The sequence below is a fragment of the Lissotriton helveticus genome, chromosome 10 (genome assembly GCF_964261635.1).
Source record: "Lissotriton helveticus chromosome 10, aLisHel1.1, whole genome shotgun sequence".
NCBI classification, from domain to species: Eukaryota; Metazoa; Chordata; class Amphibia; order Caudata; family Salamandridae; genus Lissotriton; species Lissotriton helveticus.
Genome location: NC_136071.1, coordinates 1,013,385,439 through 1,013,398,983, shown reverse-complemented (window position 1 = coordinate 1,013,398,983; position 13,545 = coordinate 1,013,385,439). Strand labels below are relative to the sequence as shown.

Here is a 13,545-nt window from a genome sequence, read left to right as displayed (position 1 = left end):
AGTAACTCTTCGTTATTAAAAAGAAAAAGCTAATTAAAAATCTGGTTCTGTAGAACTCTGGAAAAATATATTTAAGAATAGTGTTAAATGCTGAATCCATCTCGAAAAGTCACTTTCATGTCTAGGAAAATCACTGCTGACCTTTTTCTAAGATCTATGTGCGTATGCATGTGCATTTTATATATATATTTTATAGAGCATGCACCTAGCTACAAGTAATTACACTGAGGTTTGTTTCCCTTTCACAGGGGAAGCCTCTGCCTTCCTCCTCCACTCTGTGTCCACCCTCTCTGTCTGGTCTGTGAGGAGGAATCGACAAGGTCCATGCCCTATTTACTCTCCTCCTCTAGCCATTCTTCTTTTTAAACCTAAGTCGGTCCCTCTCACCTTCTTCGTCAACTATGTTTACGTTGGTCCTTCAGCAGAGACTACACACTTGTTTCATATTCTGCCTAGACTGACATCTCTCTACCCCAACTAAACCCTAATGCTTCTATTCTTCTTATGTCCTAGAACGTCTATTCCTACCAGTATCACAGTACTTCTACCCTGTCTGTAGTCTAGAACCTTTACAGCACCTATACCCTAGTATACCTACCTTATGCTCTAAAGTAACAACTATACCACTATGTATTTCTTGATACCTTTACCCTTCCTATACCCTTGTGCATCAATTCGTAACTATTCCTCCCTATATTCTAGCTTCTCTACTCTTTCACCTAGTCAATCTTGCTTCTCTTCCCTATGCATTAATATATATACTGATACCCTGATATACATATTCTCGACTATGTGTTCCCCATTTACAACATAGTTCATTCACTGCTGCCTATACTCTCTTACCTTTACCCCTACTGATATCCTAGTATACATATGTCCTTTTGATATCCTGGTACCTGAATCCATCTCCCCATATCCAACTATACCTCTTTCCAAGCTGTTAGCCTAAATCCTATCTCTATATCTATGTAGGGGTATTTATAAAGCACAGCTGCTACTCCAAGGAGTGTCCTGGCGCTGGTTGCCGAAAAGTGACAGCTGGGGCAACAAGGACCTAAGGGCTGGAAAAAAGCCAAGTTTTCCCGAAACACGGGCGCTGACTTTATGCCTTTAAGGGTCAGAATTATACACAAGAAACAGTATCCCAACCGGTATTGTTTGTAGACAATATTAAGGATATCTATACAGTATTATCCAGACAGAAAAAGGAGACTCCGTTTGATTTTCATATGTGCTCAAGGCATCATCTTTATAAACATTAAGAATGGGTCTGAAACAGTTGAGATAAACAGTTAATATCAGCACTGCAGTATTAAGTAATAAGTGACAGCCCAAGGTTGTACAAGGTGCACGAGTGCAGAAGGTGAGTGACACTACGGCGACACAAGTGACAGTGAGAGCAGCGTGGACGGCGCAGAGTGAGTAGTGAGCAATTATGTACAGTGAATAAAATCAACAGAGTGGTTTCAAGATAGTTAAGAAAGATTATTATTCATTTTCCATTTTTTGCGAAAACCACTATGTGAAGGGCGCCTAGAATCTCGCTGGAGAGTCGACGGCGTTCAAACGGAGTCTCCTTTTTCTGTCTGGATAATACTGTATAGATATCCTTAATAATTGTCTACAAACAATACCGGTTGGGATACTGTTTCTTGTGTATAATTCTCTACCCCAATCCCAACATGGTTGATGGGTTTATACTCCTGTTATCTTTCACAAAATTAAGGGTCAGAGGCAGTTTGTTCCAAAGGGATGGGCCCAGGAAGGAGAGGGGCTTTTCCCCTGACCATGCCTTATTGATACGTGGGGTACTGGCTAGGAAAAGATTTGCGGAGCGGAGATTCCTCTGTGGAGCATAGAACGAGATCCTGTGCATCAGATAGGCAGGGCCCATTCCGTATAAGGCGTTCTGAGTCACAAGCAGCCTCTTGAAAATAATCCTTTTTCTCACTGGCAGCCAGTGAAGCGTCCTAAAAAAGGCTGGATACTTGAGCGTCCCGGGGGAGCTCAAAAATAGTTTGAGCTGCTCCATTCTGGACCAGCTGAAGCCTATCCATCAGGCATGCCTAAGTGTCACAATTCGCTCCCTGTGCTCTCGTACCCACCACCAGAGGGCAACATAGTGGGACATTCCAGTCTTCTAATAAGCTTCCAGACCCTTCCCTGCATGCATATCCTGACTTCCAGACATTTGGACACTTATTGGGAATTGACATCCATTCCCAATCCATGCCGGGTTTTGTGAAAGCCAGCCTGCTTATACTTGAAGACAGCCTACTCATGCCTGAAACTCCATTACCCAGAATTCCCTGCTCACAGCTTTGTCTCCACCCCTGCAGGCCAAGGATGAGTGGAGGAATTCAGCTCACCTGTGGCTGGCTGCTGCTAGCCTGCTTACACCTGCTGCATGTGATTACTGTGAGCTCTTATAAGCCCCAGCTCCCTTCAGGCCAAGGTTGGTCATTTTAGCTGTTTACCGGTGAGACCGATCCTTGTTTCCAGTGTTTCCTGAGCTTTAGTTGTGCCTTGTTCCTGACCTGCTGCTGTTTTCCTTGTTCCTGAATTAGCACTGCTTGCAGTGCTACCTTGACCCCCTGAGCCTTAGTATTCCTTGTTCCATGAACTGTAGCAGTTTCCCTTCTTCTGAATTAGCCTTTACCTTGTTTTCTGATTTCCTGATCTATAGCTATTACTTTTACCTTAAATAGCACTGCCGGCAGTGCTACCTTATGTCCTGCGCTATAACTATTCCTTCTGCCTGAATTAGCACTGCCTGCAGTGCTCTTGTTTCCTGAGTTCCTGGGCTATAGTTATTCTTTGTTCCTGGGCTTCAGCTATTTCTTGTTCCTGATTTGCATTGCTTGCAGTGCTCTATTGACTCCTTGTTTCATGAGCTGTAGCTAATTCCCAGTTCCTGAACTAGCACTGCCTTCAGTGCTACCTTGACTCATAAAGCCTTAGTAATTCCCTATTCCTGTACTAGCACTGCCTGCAATGCTACCTAGCCTCCTGAGCTTTAACTCAATTTGTGTTCCTGCCCCAGCACTGCCTTCTATGCTACTTTGTTTTCTTGATTCCTTAACCTGCACTATTCTAGTATACCCTTGTAGCCTCAGCTTCTGTATATCCCTTTCCAGTCCCTGCCTTTCTTCCTAATTCCTTGGTTCCAGTTCCTAGTTTGCTGTCTTTCTATTCTGCTTCTGTTGCCTTGTATGTGTGTTACCTGCTTTCTGCCAAGTGTACCCTGTAATTTCCTTCCTTTCCTGTTAAGCACTCCTCCTTGGTAGCTCCTTGTCTATTGTGCTTGTGTTTAGTTCTACCCTCTTGCTGTTACTGCCTTGCGTGTTCCTGTTTGATCGCCAGGATCCATGGGCACAGCTGACTACCTAGGTGGTGTTTCTTGTTCACTGTGAGTATTGTCTTTGAGTTGCATTCATAACATCACCATAGGTATAAACTCCACAGGACCTGCCTTTGCATGCATATCCTACATGTGGATATTTGCAGTCAGTATCTGTAACCGCAATTGTGGGTGAGAAACTTACTGAGCTTCAGTCTTACCGTGTGGAGGTCCTGAGTGCTTTACCCAGCACTCCCCTTTATTGTTAATGTTGTTTCATATATATGTCTTGCACATTCATCCTGGGTGTAGTTTTTCTGAATGCTAAATTGCCTCATGAGTGTCCTTCCTTGCTGAGTCTTAGTCATCTTGTTCCTTCGTGCAGGCTTGCCCTTTGGATCTCTTTTCTCCTCTGACTTCTTGTGTGATCCTGGGCAGCGCTGTACTCCTCTTTCTGTGTACGTTTTTCTACCCAGTTCCCAGTGCTTGCCCCAAGTCCCGGACTGTGTTCCCCACATAGTCCCGGACAGTCCCTGACACTAAGTAAAGGCATTTCCCATAGTCAAGCTGTGATATGATCAGGGCATGCATCACTTGATTTCTGGCCGCCAAGGACAATAGGAACAAAAACCTCTGAAGAAGACGCAAGTGGGCAAAGCAGGGGCCCACTACCAAGTTTACGTGGGTATGGAATAGCAGTTGACTATCAAATTTAAAGCCCATGTTTTTCAGCTCCTGACTTTTGTTAAGAGGAGGGGAGCATCCAGTGGCCAGAAGGACTGCAAGGGTGTCTCAGCATCTGAGCCAAAGAAGAGCAGCTCCGTCTTTCCTGCATTACATTTAAGTTGGTTCACGGACAGCCGCCCAAATACCGCTGCGAGGCAAGAGCTGATTAACTTGCCTGGGCAGGGCTCGTTCTTCTTCCACATGAACAGCATTTGGGTGTTGTCGGCATAGGACACAATTTTTGCCCCTAAGGATTCTGCGAAAGGAGCCAGAGGCATGAGGAGTTATTGAACAAAGTTGGGCTCAGGGCATCACCCTGAGGAACACCAACCTTCAGCTTGTGGGAAGTGGCCAAGTCGGGATGGCACCATACCTCCTGTCCCCTCCCCACGAAGAAAGATGCCAGCCATTTCCAGGCCAGCCACCAATTGCCAATTGAGTCGAGATGGTCAGGAGAATATGTTGTGAGATCATATCGAAAGCAGCCGATGGGTTTAACAGGACCAGCAGCTCCCTGTTACCCACTTCCAGACCAAGTCGGATAGAGACAACTACCTCCAACAGCGCTATTTCGGTACTGTAATTAGGTCAAAAGCCGAATTGGCTGGCATGTAGTAGGCAGTTCCTTTCAAGGTATGATAACTGCTGGTTCACCTGTTTCTCTAGAACTTTCGAGAAGGCGGGAAGGAGGGAAATTGGCCCATGGTTAGATGTGTTGAGCAGCGGGATAACCTTCGCTTGTTACGGTTGGCATATGTTTGGATGTGTTGAGCCGCGGGATAACCTTTGCTTGTTACGGTGGCTGATGCGAGAGAGATATTCGGTAATTGATCCATAAGCGGGTTAACAGCCTCTGCCCCCAAGGCAAGAATAATGGAGGGGGCCGGGTCCAGCAGGGAACCTGATTTGAGACATTTTAAGGCACGCAGGGAATCATCCAAGGGGATAAGAGAGAAAGAGTTCAGAGAGCGCACTTCATCATTGATGATTGGGTCATGGGCAGGCTCTTCCTATTTACCTATCACATTTAGAACAGCAGTATCTGTGCCAAATTCCAGTATGTCATTTCCCACACCAGGTGGTAGGAGGCTTGCCTGAATGGTATCTATTTTTACACAAAAGAACAAGGCGAGTGTCTCGCACCATTCCAGTGATGGAGATTTATTATTAGAGCCTACTTTGGGAGAGGAAAAGGAATTATCAATTTTGAAGATTTCTCCGGAGTGGTTTCCCGCCTTTAGAATTTTAGACTCAAAGTAGGCTTTTTTGGTTAACTTAATTTCTCTATAATACTTCCCTAATTCTGCTTTATAGTCAGCTTTGGCTTATTTGCACTAGTTTACCCTCCATAGCCTCTCTTTATGTTTACAGGCTAGTTTTGCTTTTTTGAGATAGGGGGTGAACGAGGGGCTGGGCATGTTCCCTAGCACCAGGTGTTACTTCCTGGTGCTAGGGCTTCACAGGTAGACTCAATCTAGCTATCAATCTGATTTACATCTTCACTAATATTGCCAGTGAGAGAGGGCTTAGCAGCATCGAGCCTGTTGTTTAATAATTCCGGTTTAATTTTGAGAGAAGCTCTTACCGCGCGGAGTAAGTTGCATTTCTTAGGAGGGAATTACTACGTTTTGACGATCTAAACCTGAGCATATAGTGGTCAGTCCAGACCAGAGGAATAGGACAGTCCGCTTCAAGAGGTATTGAAGTGAAGATTTGGTCTAGCGTGTGACCGGCCGGTTTGCGTAAAGCCCTTAGCTGCTAAGTTCTCCAGGAGTTTTTGGCTTTCTTTTACATGATTGCAATCCATGTGTAAGTTAAAGTCCCCCAGAAGGACATAATGCGCATATCTGAGGGTCAGTGGAGAAAAGGCGTCACATAGGATGCGAACCCTCCAGAAATGCCAGGAGGTCTGTATATAAGGGCCCTGGCTAGAGATTGTTTAGATGAGAGGGAGAATCCTAATCTCTCCGCCTCCAATTCCATTTGGGGCATTCGGGTCAGAGTATAACAATACTTAAACATAATGGCAAGGCCTCCCCGTATCTCTGTCTTTCCTTACAATTGTAAACCTCTTCTGAACTGCTGACCAAATGTCATGACCCAAGGAATCAGTAAGCCACGTCTCTGTTACAAACAACGCGTCAAAAACATTTGTCACAAAGTGTCATGTATGTTATTAGCATGTTTTGGGGGGAGCGGGCATTACTCAAGGCTGCCTTAAAATGGTGGTGCAGCTCAGAATGATGTGAGGAGGATTGCACTGTAATTAGTGTTGAACTAGCGACCTGGAGAGCTGAGTGTGGGCAAAAATTGTTGTTTAACCAAATCCAATGACCAGCAATCTCAGTGCCTTGTGCATATATAACAGTTGTTCCACACGTATTCAAAGAAATTGATCCACTGTCACAATGACCCCACAAATATGATAAATTCCTATTTTAATAAAATACCATGATCGTTAAACTGTACCTTCTGTCCTTGTATTCCTTCTCCTGGCAAGCCTCTCTCACCTGGCAACCCATCGGGACCAGGAAGCCCCTAAATAGAATATGTTATCAAAATGTAATGAAAAGAGATTACACTGAATCTATATTCTACAAATTATTACATATAAAATGTGTATGCAGATATAAAGTGCTTGTTAGCAAACGTAAGCGGAGATTTCATGCTGCCTATTTAAAGTGAAACATCCAATTTTTTCCCAAAAATAGTCTAGAAGGTCCTGGTGTTACCATGTGATAACATTTAACATGTAATAATAATTTCCAGTACTGTAATATCCACAATCCTTTAAAGACATTTACTGATAAGGCGTGCTACACCTTAGCCCAACTCCTGCAATTGTGTAGTGAACACAACGTAGTTAAAATCAAAGCAGCAAAGAGGGACTTTAATCTTGGGTGACCTGAGGTGTTAGTTGCTACCACTGCTTTGTCATTATTCATCCCTGGGACTGCCATTGCCACCCCTGGCTCAGGGGCTATCAAGGCAGAAACAGAAAGTAAAGAGGATTCTTACATCTATGTTTACTCTTTCTGATTGCCACACTCTGCCTTTCCCTCAGACTACAACGGTCCTGAAGGTCAAAGTTTGGAACATGCCTTTTCCGGTTGAAAGGTTGAGTAATGTCACTTCCGCTACCATTAGATGAATTGATGTACTTGGTAGTGGTTCGAAGAGGCTTTCTGCTATGATGGGTATGTTTCAGTCATTCACTAGGATAAGTATAGAGTGTGTTTAAAATCAAAAAGAACCTTGCATGGGTATATTGAAATAAAATCGAACTTGTCTATATCCCCTTCTTTGAAATCTTGTATATTTGGTCCTGTTCCTGCTCCTCCAAATAAAACCTGTATGATATGTCTGATGATGTCTGCGAAACAATCTTTATAATTGACAACAATGCGTAAAATAATGTACTTTCAATTTTGATCACACCTTGTGTTTTAGTTATAACTACAACGAATATGAAATCATGTATATGTCTCTGCAACGAATATGAAATAATGCACGTCTCTGCAACGAATATGAACTAATACATATGTTTCTGCATCGTTAATATAAATGTAAACACGAGATCTATTTACTTACAGGTGATCCTGGCTCCCCAATTCCTGTGGGTCCCAGTGGCCCAATTCTTCCTTCTTCACCCTTTTCGCCCTAATGGAAAGAGATATTGTATATTACACATCCATGGCAGGCATTCATCCTCTGTACACTTCCCAAAATGTATACTTTGAAGAATCAGCTGTGGCATGTACTCAAGCAGCTCCCAAATACAAAATCATACACGATAGTTGATGTGGTTCCAAGTTAGCTGGGGCTAGTGTTCAATGTACTTACGTGAAAAAGCACATTAACCCATGGTGAGATCCCAGCGCCAACTAACATTGGTGTAGATAACTACGCTTGGGCGTACGCAAAGTGCAGTCAGAAAACTTTCCAAATCAGTTATCAATAAATATACAAAACTGCATGTATAACAAAAATGTATTTGACAAAATGAGGGGGCAAAACTAGCGCGAGGAGGAGGTATGCGTTCTCAGCAAATACAAAGGCATAAAACAAAAGTATAAAGTAATACCTGAGGTAGCTCATTATTAAGGAACAGATAGAAAAGCATTGGAGTAAAACAATTTAAAACACGATTGATTACCATTAGCAATACGGGGGGCGGGGGAGGGGCGAGGGGGGAGAGAGAGACTTTGAAAATGGAATAGACGTTCAAATGAGTCAACTTCACCACTGTCTTTATAAGTGGCTGAGATGCGAGATAGCTGTCATAAATCTCTCAAATAATACTAACCAACCCCATGAGAAAGGGAGCAGGGCACAGGCTTTCAGGCCAGTCAAATATCAGACCAGGGAAACCTGCGTATCCTAGGATTTGGACTTTGGTCTTACTGTTATTTAGGCGCAAACATCTGTTGTGTATCTAGTGCTGGACCAACCTCAGGCAACCCCCACCTCAGTTGGGTCCTTAGAATTTCTGTGCACATCCAGCAGCAACTGGGTGTTATTAGCAAAGAGCTGACACTCCTTAGTAAGCGGGGCCTCTGGGAGTAGTGATTGAACAATAACGGGGACAGGTCTGAACCCTGAGGACTGGGGAAGCGGAAGAGAGAAATGATCTAATTTAACTCAAGACAGCACCGTGAATTCCCAGCATCTGGTCTAAATGTTACATTTTAATGGTTCCATCCATGGTGTCAAAGGTTGTGGGGATAACCATTTCAAATTTCTTAAGCTATGAACTCTTTATTAAAAACTCTAAAATACAAAAACTTGAAAGATCCATTCAACAGGTGACTCTCTGTCAATCAGGTCAATTAACTTCTATCTCATGTCCGTCATCATTATTCCAGTGCCCTTGGAAGGGCAAAACCCAGACTGGTTATCTGAAAGCAACGTATTTGTCTCTAAATAACGCTGCGGTTGATCAGTGACTTCTACATACATAGGTTTAGCCAAGAAGGGCAGGGTAGATATTGATATACAATTCTGAGGATTTGATGAATCCAAGGCAGCCTTTTCTTTAATAAGTGCAGTTCCATTTCCTTCTTCAAATTCAGTGGATAAATGCCTTTCTAAAGAGAGTTATTAATAAGCAAAAATCGCATTTGACACTGCTAGTCAGGCTGTTTCTATGCTGTACACTAGTGCAGAAACCAGAGGTGGAAGGTGGAAGGTACATGTCCACCAACTTTTAAAAAGTGAGAGATTACTACTTCTTCCAGGATTACTGAAATACAAGGGGGTCGTGTGTTTGTGTGGAGTTGTTTCGGATTCCATGGTTAAATGGCATTTTCAGGGTTACACCGCCACTGATTCGTTGAAAGTGTGGTGATGATGTGGAGTACTGGAGCAGCTAACAGGATGCTGTTATCTTGGACCAGGCCTGCACAAATGACATCCCCTGGAATTTAGAATGGCAGGAGAGAGTGGAGGAAGGTATCATTTGAACAATGTGGAAGCTGTTTAATTTGTCAAAGTAAGGTTAAGTTTCAAAGTAATACTATTAGAAAGTAATGAAATATATATCTTAACCGCATTGCTGCGGCGGCTTTTCCCGCTGTGTGCGGCAATTTGCAAATTACCGCGTTACATGACGAGCTCAGCTCATTATCAGCACAGGAGCGCCATAGCTGATGACGAGCTGAGCTCGTCATCAGCATGGAAGGGGTTAAATTGAGCCTTATAAATACTAGAAATGTATAGTAATGCCAGACAGAAGATAGTAAATAATTGCTCGCTTTCCAGAATTGTTTATATGTTAAGTTTGAGAGTAGAAATCCTTGTTGTTATATCAATCAATCAAACAAATCAATCAATCAGGGTCTTGTATGGCGCAGCTACTCACCCGTGAAGGTCTCAAGGCACCAAGGGAGAAGGGCTGCTGGTCGGACTGGGTAGAGGATCAATCAAAGAGCCAGGTCTTGAGGTCCTTCCTGAATTAGGTCAGCAACGTGACTTGCCTGAGGTGGAGAGGCAGGGTGTTTCAAGTCTTGGCGGCGAGATAGGAAAACGACCTTCCTCCGGTTCTGGTCTTGCAGATCGTGAGGACAGAGGAAAGGGCAAGTTGGGAGGATTGGAGTTGTCTGGCGGGTAAGTAAAATGTGAGGCAGTGGTTGAGGTATGCTGATCTTTGGTCATGTGGAGCTTTGTAGACATGAGTGAGTAGCTTGAAAGTGATTCTCCTGTTGACTGGGAGCCAGTGGAGTTGTCGGAGGTGTTGCATGATGTGGCTGCGGCAGGGGATGTTGAGGACCAGTCTGGCTGCAACGTTTTGGACATTCTGTAGTTTTTATTAGCTGTTTCTGGTTGATGGCGACGCAGAGTGAGTTGCCATAGTCGAGTCTGCTGGTGATGAGACTGTGGGTGACCATCTTTCTGGATTCTGTGGGGATCCATCTGAATGTATTTCGAAGCATGCGGAGCGTGTGGAAGCAGGCCGAGGAACCTGCGTTCATTTGGCAGTTCATAGTGAGCAGTAAGTCCAGTATGGTGCTGAGGTAGCATGTGTGGCCCGTCAGGGTGGGGGGAGATCCCAAAGCAGCTGGCCACAGGGAGTCATCCCAACCTAAAAGGGTGGGTCCCAGGATGAGTACTACGGTCTTGTCCGAGTTGAGCTTGAGGCAGCTGTCTTTCACCCAGGTAGCAACAGCCTTCATTCCACTGTGGAAGTTGGTTCTGGCAGTTGTGGGTTCATCGGTGAGGTAGAGGGTCAGCGGGGTGTCGTCGGCGTAGGCGATGATGTTGAGTCCATGGCTTCAGACGATGGCTGAGAGGTGGGCCATGTGGACGTTGAAGAGGGTGGGGATCAGGGAGGAACCCTGGGGCACTCCACATCTGATCTCTGTGGTTGTGAGAGGAACAGTGGTAGTCTGACTCGCTGGGTCTGGCCAGTGCAGAAGGAGTGGGTACTTGTCATTGATGCCAGCGTCGTGGAGTCTCATGATTAGGGTGTCATGGGAGACGGTGTAGAACGTGGCTTAGAGGTCTATTAGGATGAGGGCTGCGGTCTCTCCCCGGTCGAGGAGGGAGCAGATGCCCTCTGTGGTGGCGAGGTGTGCAGTCTCCATGACGTGGTTGCCTTGGACGCCGGATTGGGAGGTGCTCAGGACATGGTTCACTTCGATTAACTCTATTTGGGCGTTGATGGCCTTCTCAATGACCTTGGCTGAGAATGGGAGGAAGGAGATGGGTCTGAAGTTGTTGAGTTCTGTCAGGTTTTAGGACGGCTTCTTCAGCAGGTGATGTGGCAGTTTTGATGGAATGGAGCAGTTGATAGTGCAGCGAAGCTGGGGGCGATGGTGGCAGCTGCTCTGTGGAAGATGTTGATCGGACAAGGATCCATCAAGGCTCCAGAGTGGATGCTCTTTGTGGTCTTGAGCATGTCCTCTTTTGTGAGCTGGGTCCATCAGAGCACAGTCTGTTGGAGTGTGGCTTGGTTGTGTGCAATGGTGGCAGGCGTGGTGGCCGGGTCCTAAGCTGTTGTAGCTCTTTCTGCTCTTGTGGTTGAAAAAGGTGCTGAGTTTATTACAGAGGTCTTGGGAGGGGGGGACGTCTGTGGTCTCGCTGTTGGGCCTGGCGAACTCCTTGATGATGGTGAAGAATTCTTTGCTGTTGTGTGCGTTGATTCTATCCTGGAGGGCTGTTTTCTTGGTGGTCATGTGCATTGATAGAGGATTTGAAGATTGATTGAGTTTCCAGGGTTTTGTTGTTCCTCCATCTCTTTTCGAGCTGTCTGCAGGTGAGTCTGGACTCAAGGAGGGTCGGAGTGAACCAGCTGGACTTCTTGGAGTGTTGCTTGCCTGGTCTATTCTTGAGGGGTGCCAGGGTGTCGGCACAGTTGGAGATCCATCGGTGGAGGTTGTGTGCTGCGGTGTTGGCATCCGTTGGCACTGGTGGAGGGGTTGTGCTAAGGAAGTTAACAAGAAGTTCTGTGGTGGTCTTTATCCAGCTGTGACGGGGCGATGATGATGGTGGCGTACGGCAGGCGTGATGAAGGCAAAATGCACGCAGTGATGGCCGGTCCCGGAGAGTTTGGTGGTTTGGCTATAGCTGGTGGAGAAGACGGGGTTGAGCGTTTGTCCAGCTGTGTGGGTCGGTGTGGTGAATAGCTGCTTAAGTCCGATGTTGGCAAGGTTCTCCAGAAGGAGACAGTGTTCTGATCACTGGGGTTGTCCATGTGGAAGTTGAGGTCTCCGAGTAGTATGTAGTCAGTGGAAGCATCCACAAGGTTGTGCCAGTGCAATTCATTTATTGGATTGAGTACTATCCTAAAATTAAAGAATAATAAGATTTGCCAAGAGCAAATACCTACAATACTCATGAAAACGAAGGGCACTTCCATTTTGGACAGAACCTTTTCAAAGCAAAGCAGATTCTTTAACAATCTGCTATGCACATACTTAGCTTCAGGTGAAGCATCTACTGCCGCTGCCTCTATTCTCTTCACTGAGTCCATGGCTTCAGACGATGGCTGAGAGGTGGGCCATGAAATCTATTCAGAGTTTCCATTGTGAATATTTGCAGCAAAGAAGTTCTATTCAAAGTGACGACAGTGCAGGTAAGTACAATTATGACTCTATAAATGCTTATTGTGTATAGAAACCCTTATGATACTGTGTAAGTCAATTAGCAGGTTGTGCTAAGCAATTCTACTATCATAAAACTCTCATACAAGGAAATTAATATACTCACCTAGACAACTGAAGTAACAAAACCATTAACCCAGATATTTCTATACTTTACTTTACAAAGGGAGAGTCAAATACGGATTCCAGGAATTTATTCCAAAATGAAGAAAAATTATTAAAAAATTGAAAGGCTAACATTAAAAAAAATTCAAAAAGAACTATTAAGGAGACTGTCTAAATTGGGTTTCTACAGGAGTGCACATTCAGTTAAAAGAAAGGTTGTGAAGAAATCTGGACAGAGAAAAACTATCCTTATACCTAATAACTATTGCCCCAAAATTCTATTTGGACAGCTTAAAATAATTAGCTTTATCAATAAATCCAATTCTCCTCTTGTGCCACTTTTTTCTACAGTTTTTATCAGGAAAGTGTGGGAACTCTGGATGGTGGAATTTTTGTGGATCCCTACAGATTCCAAAAACTTTCCTTCAAAGACTTTGGGGAAAGTGTAAGGTCAGCAGGTCATTCCTGGTAAGATAATTCTGTAGGATCAATTCAAATCACAATAGCCTGGACTCTCCTGAGTGTCTAGTTTTCAGAAATGTCTAGGTTTAGTAGGTTGCCTTGGGTGGCAGCTGAGCCCAGTCCCAAATACAGTAGCTATGCAAATCGCCAAATTGGGTAAATTTCCATAGCAAAAATTTGAAGTCTCAATGTTGCTTTTTGGGGCCTATTGTGTTCTAGGAAATAGGCTGAGTCACCCAAGTGGGATACCATTTGCATTGTGAGAAGTGAGGGAATACAGAATAGTACAATATTTATTATTATCCCTTGAAT

The 13,545-nt window shown here is 44.5% G+C and overlaps 1 protein-coding gene across 1 annotated transcript in view; it reads right to left on the bottom strand.

Annotated features, from left to right (window-relative positions):
• COL28A1 (collagen type XXVIII alpha 1 chain) overlaps positions 1-13,545 on the bottom strand; it is a 621,255-nt gene that overhangs the window by 334,894 nt on the left and 272,816 nt on the right. The window contains exons 13-14 of the mRNA XM_078663712.1: positions 7,658-7,726; positions 6,536-6,604 (exon numbers count right to left, since the gene is read on the bottom strand). Coding sequence (XP_078519838.1) covers positions 6,536-6,604; positions 7,658-7,726 — 138 coding nt within the window. The remainder of the gene's footprint in view (positions 1-6,535; positions 6,605-7,657; positions 7,727-13,545) is intronic.